Consider the following 18,800-nt stretch of genomic DNA (forward strand, 5'->3'; position numbering starts at 1 on the left):
TAATTGTCATCTTGTCGTTTCTGCTCATGAAAATGATGTATTTATAAAAGGATTTAACCAATGTACATATTTAAAGGAGCTGAGATAAATATGCTTATTTCACACTGTCAACAAAGGGACAGCTTTCCTCACAAAGTGGTTCTTTAACTAAAAAAAACTCTGAAAAACAATACATTCAAAAATCCTCAATATAATTCTGAAAAACATTTTTTTTTTTTATTTCAGCTAGTACGAAGACCCATTCTAAAAGAATTACCGGATTTTCGACAGCACCCAAACGCAACAACGCTGTTCTCCTCTGACCTATCTGATGGCTTCTAATCAGTCAGCTGATCAACTCACGTGACCCCACGTTGACTGTCGGAGAAGTAGCTGTACGCAAGGGGCTCAGAAAAGTGCACACAACTCTTCAAATTCATTGCTACAAACTACACAAAGACATGAGTAAGTCATTTTTCCAATATTATGTGCTTTGCACCTTAGCTATAATTGCAATATATTTTTTTCCACGGAACTTGTCGCTAACTTTCATTGGTCGCTAATGCTAATGTACATGCTAGCGCTATCTTGACGTTAGGTCATCTGTCAGTGAACCCTGCCAGGATAGAATACTGCTAAAAAAAATAAAGAATAAATATTTGAACTTAGTCTTGTAATACGGTTGAAAGCCCATTTGTGACATCTTGAGTTCAGTGCGTAAACAACTGAATTAACTCAATTGTAATGTATTTTTGTTTGTTTAAACAGCATTTTAGGACTGCACTATTATGTAAGCATACTTACTGCATGGCTTTTAATAACACAAAATATTAAAAATTATTGCCAAGTGAACATTTTAAAGATTTTCCCAAAACACGGCGGTGGGCTTCTGTTCTTGGGAAAACTCTTCACGAATTAAAAGGTGAATTAATTTTAGATTACGATGTATTCTTTTCTGCTCTAGGTCAACCGGACTTCCGTTTCCGACTGGTCCGAAAGGCCAGCTGACCTCCGGCGGAGCTCTCGCCTCCCGGGCTCCGTCCAAAATGGACACCCAGGCGGCGGCGGCGCCGGCGCACCCTTTCGGGCACGAGGCCGAGACGTCGCTCCAGGCCCTCTTCGACTACTTCAAGCGATGCCTGATGTGCGGCGAGTGGGAGGTGGCCAGCGCTTGCGTGCCGCAGCTGCTTGCGGCGGCGGAGACGGCGGCCAAAGTGCGGGAGATTGTCATAGCAGTCGTCTGCCATCCTTATCCTTTAAAGTAAGTCCTATTGTATTTTTTTCCTTTATTTTTTTGCCATCGGTTTAAAATGTGACGTCAGCCAGGGTTCTTTTCATTTGAAATGAGTGAAAATAGTCCAAAAAACAGTCAAAAACAAAACATGAAAAACAGATAATTGTTTGTGGCAGGCCTGGTGATGATTTTTCACGATGAATTTAACTGAATGGCTTAACAAAATTGCAGATGGGAGTCTGTTGGCAGTCCACACAAGCTGTCCTGGTTTTGGCTGCGCATTTTGGAACAACAGACCGACCAGCAGGTCAGCTCAACCCATCTTCAATCTAAAGTGTACGTGTGGATTCTCACTTTGCTTTCATTTTAGCTGGAAAAGATCTCACCCAAGGTCAGGACCGAGTTAGAGTTTCTTCTCCTGCTGGAGCATCTCGGGGAAGAAGGTGTCCAAGAGGATGTCCTCGAGGTGACATTCTTTGGTATTCTCTCTATGTTTTTGGGAGTCCTAATGATCTGACCGTGTCCCAGCAGCAGGTTCATGAAGCTTTTGCGGGCACGCAAGGCGCCAAAGAATCAACGCAAGCCGCCGTGGAGCGTTGTTTACTTACATTGCTGGAGAAGAAGAAGCCCAGACTTGCACAGTCACTTGCACATTTCTTGCAGGTAAGAGTGTTGATTTTTTTTTTTAATGTGAGGCTTTTTGACAAAGGATAATGCTTTATTTTGGTCTTGGAAAAGTTGAACAATGTCTGTACGCACTGTTGCTATATAACCCCGATCCACTATTATTACTACTATTATTATTGTTATTAATATTTTTTCTGTCCTTCCCTTCCAGTTCAGTGTGGTGGACGAAGCACCCCTGCAGCACGTCTTCATCCGCCACCTTCTCACCAAACTGGAAAACCCCGCCTCGGATCCCGAATGGGAAGAGGGCGTCTACTCGGCTTTGGCGGCCATGCCGCCGCCCCCGTCGCAACGTCCCGGCGGAGGCGACCACCAATTAGAGGCCCTGTGCGAGACGCTGTGGGCGTCCAGAGACGGTCCCCTGAAGGAGGACGGGGTCCTGAGCGCTCTGGTTCGACCCGGCTGCCACGCGCTCCTGGCCGCGTACTCCTCGGTGGCGCTCAGGCTGCGGCGGGATTTCCTGCTCAGGAGCGCCCCCCACACGCCAGGTAGGGTTAGGGGGGGCGACTCCCCGTTTGGCCGGAAATCGTCGGGGTTAAAAACTCGTCTGTCTGTCTCCAGCTGGCTTTCCGGAGGCCGAGAAGCTGGCGCTGAGTCTGTGCTGCCATGGCGAACGTTCGCCCGCCTGGAAGACCATCTACTTTGAGGGACTCGGCAGCGGGAAGCACTTTCTGGAGCAGGTCTTGGTAAGTCGCCTCCCCTAGTGGACCGTCACATAGGACCGATACCAATTATTTGTTGTTATAGGAGATTGATATTCCATTTTTCATTCATTTGCAGTCAAAATACATGTAAAAAAAACTTCGAGTTATTAAATCACACAAATTCACTATATATATGTTGATATTTTATATTCTATTCTAATAGAACAAGTCAAAATGATCAATTCTAATATTACATTGATGAAGAAGTATTTCAAAATCTTTTTCCACTTGCTTCATAGGTGACGGCGTTGGACCTGATCAAGCACGAGGAGTTTTCTCAACTGAAGGACATGTTACGCTCCGAATTCCGCCCCCTGTGTCGCCTACTGCTGCTGCTGGGATGGACACACTGCACCAGCCTGGCCTCGGCTCAAGCGCTGCTCCGCGTCCTGCATCAACAGCAGGTCGCTAACCCACGCGCTTTTTCCAAAAGCCTTTGCTGCTTTATTCACACATGGCTCTTTTCTTTCTATCTTTGTTTTTAGCCATCCGCCAAGGACTCGGTCCTGCAGGACTTTGCCAACCTTTTGTCTTCACAGCTCGGGATACTGGAGTGGTGTAAAAACAACAATCCGTAAGTATTTTAAATGTATTTCTAGGGACTGTCTAGGGAACTTGTGGCTTCTATGACAATGAAATTTCCTGAATACGGGATGAATAGAGTAATTTAATTTAATCTAATCCCATTGATCGTCGTCGATGAGCGTAGCAATGTTGTCAACACAATTCAGAGACTATTTGTAATGTAAAAGTGGTCAGATGACAAAAAAAGGCCGACATTTTCGTGTATTTTGACTTTTAAAGTGTAATAGGAATGGTTTATGGGTTCCTCCATTTTTTGTATTTTTCCCGGCACATTTCAGCCACAGAATTTTTCGGACCGTCTCTCATTTGGAATGTTGTTCCCAGTGGCGTTCCCAAGGAGGCGTTGCTGGCGCAGCTGCAAAGTGTGGACAGTCACTCGGCTCTCTACATTCTGCACACGTTGACGCCGCTGGCCCGTTTTGAAGAGCGCCGCGTTCTCGACCTGCTCCAAGAGACTCCCAATCCAGGAAGTCAGTTTGCAGCCCGGCTTCGTTTTTCCCCGCCCGCCGTATCTCCTTTAAATGAACTCCATTTGTCATTTTTGTCCCGCAAGGTGACGGCGAGGCCGTTTTGAGCCCCGCGGCGCAGAGGAGCGTGGTGGTCTTCCGCGCCTTCTGCGCCATCAAGTACGCCATCTACGCGCTGTGCGTCAACGCTCACGAGAGGGTGGCGTGCGGCCAATGTCGTGCCAAGAGACGGAGAGACGCTTGGGAAGGAACCCAGCCCACTCTGCTCGCCACTACAGAAGGTACACAATTGAACCCCTTATTTTTAGCCTTTAACTCCTTACTAGTTGTCTTCCCAAAATAATTACAAATAATAAAGATTTTTTGTTGTTGTTTTTCTAGATGGCCAGTCGCCGTTTGGCCGCTACCTGTCCCAATGCCAAGTGTACTTGGAGTCCGTCCCCGTCCTGTTCCGGCTGGAGCTGCTGGAAAACATCTTCTCGCTGCTTTTCCTCTCCGCCGCCGATTTCGCTCCACCGAGGCCCGAGGAGGAGAGCGCCGCAGAGCCGGCCCCGGAAACCGGGGAGGAACCCGAGCCGGATCTGGCCCACCTGGTCCAAGGCTGCCAGGGCTTCCTGGCGGACCAGACGGCCCTGGAGGGCTTTCTGAAGCTGCTGAAAGAAAGCCTGGAGGCCGGGTCCCCCGTGGGCCCCGGGGAGGCGGAGTTGGCGGAGAGCATGGGTTGCTCGGTGGCCGGCGGGACCTTCGGGGCTCGCCTGCAGACCTTGTCCAAGCGCACCGCCGAGGCTCAGTGGAGGCTGCAGATCGTCAGCAGTAACCACCGCAGCGGAAATGGTAAGAGAAATGCAGGACCGGAAGTTTTTTTGCAACATTTTTTACAGTGTGCGCCAATGATGAATTGATCATTCTCTCTCTAAAACATTTTTTACAGTGTGCAGCAATGGTGGATTGATCATTCTCTCTCTCTTTTTGCAGCTTCCGAAGTTTTGAGGAAAACCCAAAACAGTGGGAGCCCTCCCTCGATGGGTGGTGAGGTCGGCCTCAGTTCAGGTAGGGTAACCATTTTACACAAAAAGTAGATTTAGTAAGGGAAGAAATATGGAATTTTCGAATAACCATAGCTACTACTGAGTCTGGTATGCTTTCAAATGCCTTTTTCCTGCTAAAAATATGCTAGCATTAGCTGCCTTTAACATTACTAATTTAGCTCAGGTGCTTCTGCCAAAACACCACCATAGTAAATGATTTTATTTCTTTTATTTTCTTATATTTTGCCACGTGTAGATTGGCTGATCCCCGCCATGTTGTCTCCTCCGGAGTGTCTCCTCATCTCCTGCATCCGCTGCGGTAACTTCATGGAGGCCCGTCAGGTGAGTTATCCGGGCGGCTAGGGACCGTCGACGACACCCCCGGCGAGCGCTCCTCGTTTTACCATTTGCCTTTTGCGAAGGTATCTCTGGTTTTCGACCTGGAGGCGTCGGCCCCCTACGGCGAGCTGGCCTTGATGGAGCGCTACACGCAAGTCCTGGAGGAACTGAGCCAGGTGGAGCAGAAGATGGAAAGTCAGTCGTCGTCCTCTTCGTCGTCTTCCGAGGGCCCGTGCGTGGCCCCGGCAGGCGGGCGCAGCCGATTGGGCAGCAGCGGGCGCTTCACCCTTCAGGCCATTGGAAACGCGGCGGCAGCAGGTGCGGACCTCCTGAGGTTTTTATTTGCATTAGAGGGATTATTTAGGTCGATTTTTGTTCAATTTTGGTAAGGTTTGTTGTAGATTTTTTTTATTTTTTTGTTCTCCATTTGTTTAATTGAATTAGTTTGAAACTGTGATCTTGTTTTCAATCCAATTTCCCTCATTTTTTTCTTCCTTCCGCAGGCGTAGCTTTCTACTCCATCTCCGACATAGCCCAGCGGCTCCTCAGCACGCCGGCCCACCCGCTGCCGACCCTCCGGGAGGACTACTGGACCGAGCGCCGCTCACCGGACCCTCCCTGCCCGTTGAACACCCTGCTGGAGGAGCTGAGCCCGGCGGCCATGGCGGCCTTCGACCTGGCGTCTTGCCACTGCCAGCTCTGGAAGACTTCTCGCCAGCTGCTGGACACGGCCGAGCGTCGCCTGGCCGCCGGTCTGGAGGCTCGCGGTACGTCGACCTTTGCCGTCCGGCTTGGCTGAAGATGAACTAACCGTTTCCCCCGCAGGCGTGCGCCTGGACCCCAAAGCTCTTCGTCCTGAGAACATCTGCGGCTTTCCTCTGCTCTTGCAACACCTCAGCAAGATCCTCAATCGCCAAGCGCCCACCAAGAACTCGGTCAAGATGACGGGTGAGTTAACTGACGGCGTGGCCTGCTCCAAAATGGCTGCCCATGGCGACGGTTGCCGCTTGTGTTCAGAGAGCGCGGCAAAGGAAGAGCAGGCGCCGGCCGCTACGGCCAGACCTTTTGGGTGCTGCATCCAGGAGGTGCTGCTGTGCTGCCACCCGACGCTGAGCGAGGAGTGCATCGCCGCCAGACTGGCCCTGACGCAGCGCTTGGACAGCAGCCTGCGCCAGCTCAGCTCTGCCATCGAGCTCGCCGGTCAGTACGCTGACTTATTTGCGCCGTATTGCTTTTCTCAACCCAAGTTTAATTCAGGAATCAAAATGTGCACGCAAGGCTAATGGAATGCTCCATTTCTTGACTCTCAGACGGCGTGGCGGCATCCTCCGCCTCCCTCGTCGCGCTACTGTCGGAGCAGGCGGCCGGAAAAGCGTCGGAGGCGGACCCCCGTCCGGTGCGTTCCGCCGTCAAGCAGCTGCTGAGCTCGCTGGACCAGCTTTGCCCCTTCGAGCCCGACGGGGACCTGAGCGGGCCCCACTTTGTCCGCGTCTTTCTGCACTACGTGGACGCGTTGGCCGCCCTGCTGGTGCGCGGCCTGGGATCGGAAGGTTGGCGCCCCGTCGGGGTGGAAGAAGGGCGAGAAGTCGTCGTTGACGCCTTGTCTCGTCTCACTCAGACCAGGCCAGCGAGGTGAAGCTGGGGAACCCGTTGCCGGTGTTGCTTCAAACTCCGTGGCAGCTTCTCTCCTACCTCTTGTTTGAGCGCCAAGTTTCTCCGGACAGGTATGTCTTTCATGACAAATTATTATTGATGTATTTTTTTATAATGATATGTCCATGTGTGTTCAAAATGTACCCTTTTTAAAAATAGATTGTATTTGGAATCATTTTCTCTTTGTTTTTTTTTCGTCTAGGATGCTCTCCCTGCTAAGGGAGGCGGGGCTTAGCCTCAGCCTCCAGCAAGTCATCATCCAGCGATGCTGCAAAGTCCCGCCCACGGGGACCGCCTTTCCTGACCAGCCGGGGGATGGCGTTGGCGGCGACGACGACGTGTTCGGCGTGCCCGCTTTGACCTCGTTGCTCCAACGCCACGCCGGCCGGCACGCGGCCGCGCTGGCCTTGGACGAGCTCCCGTCCGACGCCAGCGTGGAGTCCATCTCGTCGGAGGAGGACTCGCCGTGCGCCGCCTCTCCGCCCGCCTCGTCCCGGTCCTTTTCGCTCACCCTGTCCCTGCTGACCTTCCTGAACTCTCGCTCGCCCCTGGTGGCGGCCCTGGTGTGTTTGAGCGCCTCCAAGGGCGAGAGCGCCCGCAGCCAATCCTCGGGCTGGACGGGCTACTTCCGCGGCGGGCGCAAGGAGCCGCCCATGGACGCGGAGCAGATCGGCCGCGAGGCCGACGCCCTCCTCCTGGCCCGGCCGACGCTCCGGGCGTACCTGGGCGTCATGGCCGAACCCGTGCTGGGCCCCGTCGACGAGGAGGGGCTGGGCGCCAGGCTGTGCGGGACGCCCCCGGTGGGGCTCCTGCTGGCCGGGCCCCGGGACGACGCGGCGCGTGAGGTGGCCGCCGACGCCTTCCGGCGGGCGCTGGCTTCCGGCGACGTGGAGCGAGCGCTCAGGCTGCTGGAGCTCTACGGCTCCGGTGGCGGCCAGCAAAGGGAGCTGAGGGATCGCCTGCTAGCCTGGGCGGCCTTGGAAGGTAAGCCCCGACCGACCGACCCCAAAATGATTTATTTTTTAACTATACATATGGCTTAAAAAACCTTCAAGGTGACGAGCAAGGCGTCCAGCACCTGTTCCGGGTTCGGGCCGGCGACCTGCGCGCTCGCGTGGTTCTCCAGGCGGCGGATCGGTGGCCGCTCGCCGCCTGCGCCGATCTTCTGGACCTCTGCCTGGACGACGTGGCCGAAGGCCCGCTCCGTGCCGACCTTCTGCGAAAGAAGACGGAGCTGGACGTATACGGGCAGGTAGGAAATGACCTTTGCACCCCCCCCAAAAAAAAAGAAGTCGTGACCCCCTTCTCCTCCACAGATGTTAGCCTTGCAGCCGCCGTTGCCGTGGGATACGTGGCAGGAGCTGAGGGCGCAATCGAAAGCTAACCCCGAGTCCGTGCTAGCTCAGATACTGGAAGCCAAGGTATGAGTTGCTGAGGAAACAACAAAAAGAAAACCGATTTCACCAGAGACTGACGTTTTTTTTTTTGTTGGGCAGGCTTTTTCGCTCGGCGCCCGTTGGGCCGAGCTTCATCCCGTGAGCCAGCAGTTCCGATTGCAGCTGCAGACGGAGCATCTGCTGGATCTGCTGGACAAAGGACAGACCAACCAGGCCTTCCAGGTTTGAGCTAAGCCGTCTTCATTTTACGCTCTCGGTATTTTGCAGGAAATGTGAAAAAGCCAAATGAACCTGGCAACCCACAATGCGTATCTGTTCTGTTGTTTAGCTTCTCCGGGGCTTACCTTGCGGCCTGGAGGTGTGCGAGGGCGCCTTGGACCGCCGGCCGGGTCTGGCCGCCTGCCACTTCCTGGCCGACTACGTGACGCTGCACTTCCGGAGGCGGGCGTCGCCGGCGCGCCGCCGCCACATCCGCACGCTGGAGCTGGGCTCCACGCTGTCGCTGGCCCTGCCGCCGGCCGCCCGCCCCGACTACTACCCCCTTTTGGCGGAGCCGCTACTCATGCTGGAGCAGATGCTGATGAACCTGAAGGTGGACTGGGCCCGGGGGGCCGCCGCCGCCCTGAGGGGCTCGCCGGCGGGCCGGGAGGCCGGCTTCGGGCCGGAGGCCGTGGACGGGCTCCTGGACGAGTACGCCGGCAAGGCCTTGGACTTTCCCTGCGCCCCGTGGGAGAGGTCCAGATCGGGTGAGTGGAGCAAAGCTGCCATTTTGTCAGTGTCAGCTAGACAAAATGGCTCCTCAAGGAGGAGTAAAGATTCAGCTCAAAAACTTCATATTTTTTCCTTCCTGGCCAGACTCCATCATCAGCCAGGACGCCCTGACGGCGTGTCCCGCCTTGGACGGCGTCTCCCTATCGTCCGGCCGCCCGGAATCCCCTCCGCCCTCCTCCGCCAGTGAGTCGACGCGTGCCGACTCGCCGACGGTCCGTGGCGTTGACCCCCCGTGTCGGCGGCAGGCAGCACGCCCACGCACACCACCTCCACGAACAGCGGCGAGCGAGAGCGAGGCTCGGCGGGGAGGAAGCGCTCCTCGCCCGGCAGATTCCAACCGCCCGATCGACCTCCCGAGCGCAAGGACTGGGTGCCCGATACCCAGCGGGACGTTTGCATGGTGTGCCAACGGGAGCGCTTCACCATGGTCAGTGATAAAAGGGTATAATAAAAGCGTGAGCACGATGGCGACGAACAAAGCGTTTGTCCTCAGTTCAACCGGCGCCATCACTGTCGGCGTTGCGGCCGCTTGGTCTGTCGGGCTTGCTCGGAACGCAAGATGGCCGTGGACGCATCTCCCGGCGAGGAAGTCCGAGTGTGTGACCACTGTTACTCCTACTTTCACCCCGAGTGAGTACAATTCTTCTTTTTGTAATGATTGACTTTTTTGTATTTTGCATTCTGATCTTAAATGGACATGCTAAATGTCTTGGTTCTTCCGCAGTTCTGATGATGAGCTGGAAGCAGATGAAGGTACGTTATGGATACATTTTTGTCTCTCTGCTATTTTTGTTTTCAAAGGAGTGACTATTTCTGGTCTTTTAAAAGAAAAAAATATGCCCTGACTTAGCATCATCCACATACTTTTTGAGTCCTCTAAGCCACAATATTCCTATTAATATACAAATGTCCGTTTTTTTTAACCCTTTTCTGGGCACAGCGTCGGGAAGTCCCGTCCCGATAGAAGACACCCTCGACGGGGGCACGTTGCACCTTCCCGAGATGTCCCCCAGGCAGTTCAGGCTCTCCGCCGATCCGGCGCAAAACCAGCGCCTGCGCAACGACTTTTACTACGAGCAGGTTGGCGGCCAATGGCCTCTTTCGAGCGATCCCTTCTCAAATGTTATTTTATTTTGTGTGTCCCCGTCCAGGCGCCCAGCGCCCAACTGTGCGTGACCATCCTATCCCTGCACGGCGATCAGGCGGCGTGCGGGCGGCGGCTGATCGAGCACTGCCGCGGGCTGTCCCGCAAGCTGACCAACCCCGAGGTGGACGCCTGCCTGCTGACCGACGTCATGCGCCGGCTGCTCTTCAGCGCCAAGCTCATGTTCGTCAAGGTGGGCCGACACCAGGACCTGGCCTTGTGCGACAGGTAAGTCGACGTCCAAAATGACGGCTTATATGCGGGAAAATACGCCACATCATTTTATTGTTTTTAAATGCTACATTGGTTTTCATCGGGCGGAGGGAAAAAATCCTATTCATCAAACTAGGCTAAAAATACTGTTGCTAATTTTGTTTCCCGGCAGCTACATTAGCAAAGTGGACGTGCTAAAGATCCTGGTGACAGCCAATTACAAACACATCCCCTCGCTGGACGACATCTTGGAGACGGTGGCCGTCACGCGCCTCCGAAACCAGCTCTTGGAAGCCGAGTATTACCAGCTGGCGGTAGAGGTCAGAAACATGTCACACACACACACACACACGCAGCCAGGAAAAGAAGCCTCCTTAAAGTTTGACTTTTTGGATGAAGGTGTCCACCAAAAGCGGCCTGGACGCCGGCGCCGTGTGGCAAGCGTGGGCCATGGCCTCGTTGAAGGCCGGCAACCTGTCGGCGGCGCGGGAGAAGTTTGCGCGTTGCCTGAAGGCCCCCCTGGACCGCAACCAGGTCAACATGGGCCCCATTTTGCTTCAGGAGATCATCAAGCACCTGGAGACCGTGGTCAGACCTGCCGCGGTATGTCCGCCCCAACTTTTTAACAAGGGCCATGATTTGTCAGTCTGCTCGTTTCAATGGTTTTGTAATATCATATACCCACATTTAAAATAATTTTTGTTCCCTTGCAGACTTTGAGCGAGGACATTTTAGCCCCGCTGCAGGAATTGCAGGACGCCCTGAACGAGCGCTCTCACGTCCCGGCGGGGGTCCTCCACCAGGAGTGCCTGTACTACCTGACGGCGTACGCCCCGCACCTGGCGCTGGTCAGCTTCCACATGCGCCACGACGCCATGAACGTGGCGCTTTCGTATCTCCTGGACAAGGTGAGTCTCCAGAAACTGGAAACCATTTGAAGTTCATTGACGGGTTGCCGCCGTCCTCCCTCAGGAAGCCCCGGAGGAAGTGTTCCTGGAGGGGGTGCTGCAACCTGCCCTGGAGCGAGGACGCCTGGGCGCGCTGCAGGAGGTCCTGGAGAAAGTGGACCCGGGTTTGGAAGCGTGGGGCCGCTACCTGATGGCCTCCTGCCAGTGGCTGCAGCGACGGGGATACTTCCACACGCTCTACCAGCTTCAACAGTTCATGACGGTGGGTGCTCCTCAAATCTAGCCACCTAACGTGCGACCCGTCAAGAATGCTCTTAACGTGACATTTTGAACTGGTCAGGATCACGTGCGTGCGGCCATGACCTGTATCCGCTTCTTTGCCCACGGAGCCACGTCCTACCAGCATCTGGGTGACCAACAGGTACGCCAACGCAACGCCTATTCACACTTGGCCAACGATGGCCACTTCTAACCCGGGAAGTACTTGATCGGCACTGAAGTGATATTGGCAATATACTGTTACTGACGTTAGCGCTGGTTGGTGCGGGCCAAAGAGCACCTGAAGACGTACCTGCAGGAGCAGCAGTGCAGGGGCGGAGTCAAGAAGAAGGCCTTCAGGAAAATCATGTCGTCAAGCGACGTGTCCAGGTGAGTGCGAGGCGAGATGTCCTCCAGGTTCGGGATCGGCTTTTCCGGCTGAAAAGGACGACTTTTCTCACGTTCCAACCTTTTGTCTTCAGGCACATAAACACCATCGAGCTGCAGCTGGAGGTCACCCGTTTCTTGCACCGTCGCGAGACGCCGCCCGCCGCCGGCCCCGGGGCCCCGCCCACCTTGTTTGGCGGGAGCGCGGTGAAAGCCGAGGTGGCCTGCAAGGTCAGGCGCTCTAGTGACCTTTGACATCCCGATACATGTCTTTTTCCTGTGCAAAATGTCTTGTCTTTTCCGTTGCAAACTTGTTGTTTGTAAATTTGCAGGTGATGCTGGGTGGGAAAAACGTGGAGGAAGGCTTTGGCATCGCTTACCGAGTCATCCAGGTGACCGTCGGCATTGTTCTTCAAAAAAAAAAAGAACGGAAAAGGTCACGGGTCACGTGTTTGTCGCCGCAGGACTTTCAGCTGGAGGCGCAGGCCGTGTACGTGAGAGCCGGACAGCGGCTGCTCCGCCGCAGGAAGTTCGCGGCGGCGCGTCAGCTGCTCAAGTGCGTGCGAGAGTCGGGCGCCGCCACCAGGGGCGACGGCGACGCGCTGGTCCTCAGCTGCGTGGAGGCGGCCGACAAAGGAGCCGCCGACGTGAGTACACGCGCCCTCGCGGAAAAAAACCTGGCCGCCGCCGTGTCGCGTTGACATTTGTTCCTGGTCTTTGTGGCAGGCCAAAGAAGTAGAAAGTCTCATTCTGGAGATCAAGAACACAGAAATCAAGGTGAGCTTGAAATTATCTCTTCTAAAAATGATCCATTATGGTCCTTAGTAAAAGAGGGAACGTTTATGCTTATGAAAATCCCGGTGGCCCGTCAGGTTTATAATGCATGGTCCCAGCTGAAGCTCTGTTTTATTTTTAAACAATATTTTTTGCTTCCTCAGATCAAAGCTTACCTGCTGTGCAAGAAGCTACGTCCCGCCTACTTGCTGGCCGTCAAAATGGAGGCCACCAGGGCCGGACCGCTGGTGCGGGGGGTCCTGCGGGAGGCCCACTCGGCCCGGGACTCGGTCATGCGCAACATCTGCCGCCAGTGGCTGCGGGAGCACTGCCCGGGCGAAGACGAGGAGGAGGAGGAGGAGGAAGGCGACGGCGGCGGGATCGGGAGGACCTCCAAACCCGACCGGGACAGGTAACGGACACCCCCCCGATCGGATCAACTCGCGTTAGTCGTTAGCGGGACCCCGATCCCTCGCTACCTCAACTACAAAAAGGGAAACAAATGTTGCCTTAAGTGCAAATGGTGCACAGCGGAGGAGGAGTTTCATTCTTCAAAAAGGCCTAAATCAACACAGATTTTTTTTAATGTTCCATTTTGAAATCACTTTGCAAGGGATTCTAATGTTACTGCCTTTAAATGGCAATTTGATCCAAAAGCCACTTTTTGAGAGTCACCGTGACTAAAATGCACTCTCATCCACTCACTGCCGCACTTTAAATCTTTCTCCTCTGTCAATTTGTCACCTGTCATTATTTTTCTGTTATTTTGCTAATTCCCAGAAATAAAAACTCGTTGGCAAAAGCCGGAGTAAAATGACAAACTCCCGTCAACGACAGTTTATTTACATGAGATGTAAACATTCAACCGCCGGCTGCCATGGACGCCGCCTGATGTCCAATCCCGTTTGGAATGGACGTCCCGCGCCGTCTCATGGCAGCCAATGACTTAGAAAGGCAAACCAACCTCGCCGGTATAAAAAGCGACGTTGTCAAAACTGCGGACCGCGGACCGAAAGTGGCCCCCTAGAGATGTCGGCACAGGCGTGAAGCACTTGCAAATATTGTCAAAAAACTGCACAAAATATTGGCTCAATCCCCTCCCCCAAAAAATGACAGTGTTTTTTTTACCCTGATCAGACCGCTAACGAGACTCTTGTCCGGCTGTCCCGCTTTGACGTTGTTTCATTCAGATGGAGTTTGTTCATCTTTTTTTTTGCCTTGGAAAAATATGACACTATATAAAAAAAAATCAGGAGCTAAAAGTCTTCGTCCCATTGGACGTTGAGGAGTTCGCAGCTGGCGTCCCACAGACGCCGGGCCGTCTCTTGGCTTCTCCCTTGGGGGGCCACGAAGGCGGGGGCGCAGTCGCTGCAATGCAAAAAAAATCCGGTTAAAAAAATGCATTTTTTTGGCAATCTAAGGGACACCGATTTTAATTTGGGGGATGGGTAAGCCAATTTGCCGGGATGGCGGCGTGACCGATTCGGCTCGCCGCACCTGAAGTGTTTCCCCGAGATGGCGTGCAGCTCCTCGGCCACGGCGCAGTAGACGCTGGTCTGGGCGCCCTCGCGGGGCGTCTTCATAAAGACGGACAAGACGTGGAAGAAGATCATCATGAGGGTGGAGTGGCGCGCCAGCTCCGAATTGACCGTGCCGGGGTGGAGCGAGTTCACCGTCACGTTGCTGCCTGCGTGGGAGGGAACGTTGGCGCCAGGTCAGTCTTCCTCGACAATCCTCATAAAGTCACGGCTGTCACCTTTGAGACGGCGGGCCAGCTCTCGGGCAAAGAGAACGTTGGCCAACTTGCTCTGGCAGTAGGCCAGCCCGCTGTTGTAGCTCCCCCGGCTGTGCAGGTCGTGGAAGCGTATCCAGCCGAAATTGTGAGCAAGCGACGAGACCACCACCACCCGAGCCGGAGCGCTGCGCTTCAGCAGGCCCGCCAGCAGCAGCGTCAACAGGAAGTGACCTTGGAGGCGGCAACAAGAGGGCAAGTAAGGATGGGTCGGGAGGACGCCTCCGCTGGAGTCTTACCCAAGTGATTGACGCCGATGTGCGTCTCGAAGCCGTCGGCGGTCTTGGTGTAGGGGCACATCATCACCCCCGCGTTGTTGACCAGGACGTGAAGTTGACTGAAGTCTGACGAATCGTCACGGAAACCCAAGAACGCCGTCAAGACGGCTCGGGAGACTCGCCGGGCGTTTTGGCTCACCTGCTAAGAATTCTCGCGCAAAGGATCGTATGGAGCACGTGTCGGCCAAGTCCAGCTGACGGACCTCCACCCGCGTGTCGGGGTGCGCCGCCCGAATGCTGGCCGCCGCCTCCTCACCTTTGTTCACGTCCCGGCACGCCATGACCACGTGAGCGCCTGGGGTGGCAAAATGATTGCAACTATAGGTAAGACACAGCAGTGCCAATAGAAATGGCCACATAGTGCTTAATCACCCGATGTAACCATTTGAAACTGACATTTGTTTTTATATTTTAGCATCTAACAACACAAATCTGCGAGAGAAGAACAGAGCCCGATTGGGTTTGATTCTGGGAATGCATTTAGCAGGCCTGAAACCTTCCTGCCTTGGAGTTATGATGGTGGCCTCAAGGTCAGTACATTGGCTTAAAATGCTGAGGTTCTGGGTTCAAAATCCAGACCTGTGTGAATTTTAAAAAAAAGTTTTTTTTCATGTGTATAAAAAGTAACCTCGAATGGCCAGGTCCAAGGCGGTCTCCTTCCCGATGCCGGTGTTGGCGCCCGTGATGAGGACCGTCTTCCCGTCCAGGCGAGCGGAAGATTTGCACACGCCCCCCGCCGCGTATCTTCTGTGGGGAAACAAGGTATGTTCTTTTTGTTGTAAAGTATTCACGGGATTTTACCTTAATTTAGTGGTAGTTCTTTTTGCATCTATTAATGGCTCTTTTCACAATTGATTGCCTTTCTGTAGAATTTGGGTCTTTTAAAACTAAAACTAACTTTAGTGTCCTTTTGCTTTCCTGTATTTTCTGTATAAAAGATGTGAATCACATAAAAGGTGAAAAAACTAAATATTTTAAATGTAATTTCGTATATATTTTTGAACATTAACAAACATTTACTAATCATTCACGCGCACGCGAGGTGGTGCGAGCACGCCACTAAGCACGACGCCCTCTCGACCAATGGTCATGAGCATACGGGTATGGTACCGCCCACGTGCAGCCTCCTGATTGGCCCAAACCCCGCCGATACATCCCGTTATATTCGATCTCTTCGATTCTCCGTCGGAGATCAATATTGAAAATGAAATAAAAAGGACACCTATCATGTTAAATGATGAATGGTACTTGTTACGGAGGACGTATCCCTCGTTATGCTAATGCTAATAGATGTGAACGATGTACAATGCGTGCTGTCATAACGTTTTTAGGTATTAAAATGGCTTCTTACCGTATGAAAGGCGCAAATAAAATCACCAGGAAGGTCGCTGCGATGAGGCACACGAATAAATAGAAAAGCCACATTTTGTTATAGTACGCGCGGATGATGTGGTTGTCGTTCTCTAGCACAACTGATGTAAAAAAAAAAGTCCTCACGAACAGTATTATGGGAGCAGTAGTTCTCACATGACTTGTACAATTTTCTCCTCCATTACCCAGAAGACCCCGAACCAAGGTGTCCAAAAGCGCCCGAGTGAAATTGTCGATATTTTCTTGGTTTTCATGTTATCTTAAAATGATTTTATTGTTAAATTTCCAAAACATAAACGTATACGAAAATGAAAGGAATATGTTTGTATTATATTTAATGTTAAAATCCATTTTAACCGCAATTGTTTGTTTTTTTAACCAGGAAGTTTTCATTCGTCTTTCGATCACGAGGACCATCATGCGGAAGTAATTGCCTTCGCTTGCCACCTGACTCACTCCTGTAAATTCTTTATTTGGTTCTTTTCGACCCTTTACTAAGCCCAAAAGTGTCCGAGTTTAAAGTATTAATTCAACGCAATGTCGTCGGAGGAATTTGAGAAGTTGCACGAAATCTACGGCTCCTTGTACGATGAGCTAAAGCTAATGCCGGAAAGGCTCCTACGCAGCCACGGGGGTACAAAACCAAACAAATGGACAATTTTATGCTTGCCGCACATTTGAAACTAATGACAACTTGTGTGTTCTGTTTGCTTCCAGAGGAGAAAAAAAGCTTGCTGAGAACCTTCGACGTGAGGAAAGGGGAGGCAGAAGAAGTCGTGAGTAAAATTCATTGTTTTGGAAATGTCAAGCAACAAGACAGTGTGTCTTGTAGCATTGCGACACGGCCATTGCTCATGGCATCAAGTCAACTTGGAAAAGCAGTCGAACCGCAGTCGGTTCAAGTTCACTTGACATTACAAAGAAGGAATGTGGCGTGGCTTATCAACCTTTGCATCCAAACAGCGCATGAATGCAACCTAACATTGTCATTATCTCGACTTTGTAACCTCAGTGAGGTAAACATTGATGCAATCCCGTGTCTTCATATCTCCTCAGCTGCAAGGAATGGAAGAGGAACTGCGTGACGCGCCGCCGGCCTACCGAAACTCCATGAGGACCAAGCTCCGTCTGTACCGTCGCGACCTGGCCAAGTTGCAGCGGGACGCCAAGAACTCGGCCCCGTCGTTGTCGGACGCCGGCGGAGGAGGCATCTATTCGTCGCAAAACCAACAAAGTGTGAGTAAATCGACGCGATTAACGTCCAGGCGTGAATGAACCGAAGTCCAAACACTCATCCTTCCTTCCGTCCGTCTGTGTCCAGACCCGCGAGCAGTCGCAGCGGGCCTTGCTCCTGCAGGGCAGCCAATCGTTGAACAACGCCACCGAGAGCATCCAGCGAAGCCAGCGCCTCGCCGCCGAGGCGGAGAACGTGGGCTCGGACATCATCCAAGAGCTGGGCGAGCAGCGAGAGCAGCTGGACCGATCCCGGGATCGGGTGAGTGTGGCAAACGGAGGGCCGGCCGGCCGGCGTCTGGGAAAATGCCCGCCAACACTGTGAAAACATTTCCTTTTCTGTGTGGTGCTAGCTGGTCAACGCGGGAGAGAACCTCAGTCGCACGCGGAAGATTCTTCGCTCCATGTCTCGACGGTGAGTGGAACCTCGTTTGGATTTTTGCTTTTGCCTCCACGGTCCAAAATGACGTATTAAGTCCTCAACACGGACCCTATTTGCCCATAGTTTAGAAAGGGCTGCGACTTATACTCCAGTGCGTGAAAAAAATTATTCACAAAACGTTTTATCATTTCATGTTTTGTTTGTATAAACTGAACCGCCAGGGGGCGTTTTAGGCCCATGTTGATGGTTTTAATTTAGGCTTTTTAGCAACTCGTAGAATTGCCTATAACTTATATAAAACATTGACTTTTTGGCCTTTCAGTTTTTCGTTGTGAAGTGTATTCAAATTTAGACACAAAAAATATGGCTTGGTTATTTTAACTTAATATAAATGACATCAGTTGCACTGGAAAACTTTTTTTGGCTAGTGCGACTTATAGTGTGAAAAAAATACGTACTTTTTCTTTTAAAGCTGCTTTGACAACATTCTACTGCATCTTGTAATGAACTCAATGTGATTTCCGGACTGGTCTCTCCAACAGGCTGGCGACCAACAAGCTGCTGCTCGCCGTCATCATTCTCATGGAGACTGCCATCTTGGGCGCTGTGGTATACCTCAAATTTTTCCGACGATGAGAGCGGCGGCGGCAAGAGGACGACTCGTCCAAACATGCACTATTTGAACTCAAGTTGAGAGCAAGAAATTCCTTTGGGAAAGAAGTTGCTACGTCAAGAGAATGGAGAGGCGGCGCCACCGGACCCAAACACGTTTTTTACCAGGTACTTTGTTTGGCAATAGTCCATTTCGGGACCGTTAAGATCACGTCTGTCTTCGTCGGTGGCGTTTATTTAGCATATTTATATTGCTCGGGTTGCTTTTTGATCCGTGTAAACAAAAGTTAATCCACACTATCCATGCTAAACTGCAATTATGGCCTCTTAATAACCCACTAATCTCATCGTGGCTTTGGCAAGAAGAAAAAACGCAATAATTAGCTTCCATTTTTAGCCTGGGAAATACGATCACTTGACACATTTTTTGCGTTCTAATCTTTTGCACCATTAGCACATGGCTATATTTGTCCATTTTTTAAAAAAAAAAAAAGTGGACCTTCAGTCACTGCTATGCAAGACTAGAAAATAAATTCTTGAATACAAGAAAGACCCCTCTCATTTTTAGTGACTTGAGTTATAAATATAAAATTGTAGTTTGAAA

The 18,800-nt window shown here is 52.2% G+C and overlaps 3 protein-coding genes across 3 annotated transcripts; 2 read left to right on the plus strand and 1 right to left on the minus strand.

Moving 5' to 3' along the window:
• The first annotated feature begins 277 nt into the window (after positions 1-277).
• zfyve26 (zinc finger, FYVE domain containing 26) lies at positions 278-13,349 on the plus strand. Its single transcript, XM_077730632.1, has 42 exons — positions 278-444; positions 944-1,240; positions 1,445-1,520; positions 1,584-1,679; positions 1,745-1,876; positions 2,052-2,388; positions 2,462-2,586; positions 2,844-3,008; positions 3,090-3,178; positions 3,514-3,659; positions 3,743-3,937; positions 4,038-4,490; positions 4,632-4,706; positions 4,941-5,026; positions 5,107-5,341; positions 5,527-5,790; positions 5,849-5,971; positions 6,041-6,223; positions 6,334-6,573; positions 6,642-6,747; positions 6,879-7,660; positions 7,732-7,928; positions 7,993-8,097; positions 8,173-8,295; positions 8,402-8,819; positions 8,929-9,027; positions 9,090-9,271; positions 9,338-9,474; positions 9,569-9,597; positions 9,785-9,924; positions 9,996-10,216; positions 10,374-10,521; positions 10,601-10,804; positions 10,915-11,109; positions 11,174-11,371; positions 11,450-11,530; positions 11,642-11,757; positions 11,850-11,985; positions 12,087-12,146; positions 12,219-12,401; positions 12,481-12,531; positions 12,693-13,349. Exons 2-42 carry the CDS (start codon positions 1,026-1,028, stop codon positions 12,942-12,944), a joined length of 7,398 nt encoding a protein of 2,465 aa, XP_077586758.1. The 5' UTR covers positions 278-444; positions 944-1,025; the 3' UTR covers positions 12,945-13,349.
• A 304-nt stretch (positions 13,350-13,653) lies between these two features.
• Positions 13,654-16,110, minus strand: rdh12 (retinol dehydrogenase 12). The gene is made up of 7 exons (XM_077730649.1): positions 15,950-16,110; positions 15,227-15,345; positions 14,738-14,893; positions 14,560-14,664; positions 14,285-14,494; positions 14,026-14,215; positions 13,654-13,896 (listed from the first exon to the last, which is right to left on the minus strand). The coding sequence occupies exons 1-7, from the start codon at positions 16,021-16,023 to the stop codon at positions 13,785-13,787; spliced, it is 966 nt and encodes a 321-aa protein (XP_077586775.1). The 5' UTR covers positions 16,024-16,110; the 3' UTR covers positions 13,654-13,784.
• On the plus strand, positions 16,041-18,746 carry vti1b (vesicle transport through interaction with t-SNAREs 1B). The gene is made up of 7 exons (XM_077730652.1): positions 16,041-16,174; positions 16,352-16,603; positions 16,687-16,745; positions 17,026-17,205; positions 17,291-17,464; positions 17,556-17,617; positions 18,127-18,746. Exons 2-7 carry the CDS (start codon positions 16,507-16,509, stop codon positions 18,218-18,220), a joined length of 666 nt encoding a protein of 221 aa, XP_077586778.1. The 5' UTR covers positions 16,041-16,174; positions 16,352-16,506; the 3' UTR covers positions 18,221-18,746.
• Positions 18,747-18,800: the final 54 nt, after the last annotated feature.

The sequence above is a fragment of the Stigmatopora nigra genome, chromosome 13 (assembly GCF_051989575.1).
Source record: "Stigmatopora nigra isolate UIUO_SnigA chromosome 13, RoL_Snig_1.1, whole genome shotgun sequence".
In the NCBI taxonomy this organism is placed as follows: domain Eukaryota; kingdom Metazoa; phylum Chordata; class Actinopteri; order Syngnathiformes; family Syngnathidae; genus Stigmatopora; species Stigmatopora nigra.

What these genes read in the sequence shown, in the direction of transcription:
- vti1b (XM_077730652.1), top strand. Translation starts at nt 16,507, where the DNA reads ATGTCGTCGGAGGAATTTGAGAAGTTGCACGAAATCTACGGCTCCTTG. An exon ending in CGTCGCAAAACCAACAAAGT is followed by an intron (nt 17,206 to 17,290) that starts GTGAGTAAATCG and finishes GTCTGTGTCCAG; the next exon opens with ACCCGCGAGCAGTCGCAGCG. An exon ending in CTTCGCTCCATGTCTCGACG is followed by an intron (nt 17,618 to 18,126) that starts GTGAGTGGAACC and finishes TCTCTCCAACAG; the next exon opens with GCTGGCGACCAACAAGCTGC.
- rdh12 (XM_077730649.1), bottom strand. Translation starts at nt 16,023, where the DNA reads ATGTGGCTTTTCTATTTATTCGTGTGCCTCATCGCAGCGACCTTCCTG. An exon ending in TTATTTGCGCCTTTCATACG is followed by an intron (nt 15,346 to 15,949) that starts GTAAGAAGCCAT and finishes GTTTCCCCACAG; the next exon opens with AAGATACGCGGCGGGGGGCG. An exon ending in CATCGGCGTCAATCACTTGG is followed by an intron (nt 14,495 to 14,559) that starts GTAAGACTCCAG and finishes GCCGCCTCCAAG; the next exon opens with GTCACTTCCTGTTGACGCTG.
- zfyve26 (XM_077730632.1), top strand. Translation starts at nt 1,026, where the DNA reads ATGGACACCCAGGCGGCGGCGGCGCCGGCGCACCCTTTCGGGCACGAG. An exon ending in ACTTTCTGGAGCAGGTCTTG is followed by an intron (nt 2,587 to 2,843) that starts GTAAGTCGCCTC and finishes CTTGCTTCATAG; the next exon opens with GTGACGGCGTTGGACCTGAT. An exon ending in AGAGACTCCCAATCCAGGAA is followed by an intron (nt 3,660 to 3,742) that starts GTCAGTTTGCAG and finishes TTGTCCCGCAAG; the next exon opens with GTGACGGCGAGGCCGTTTTG.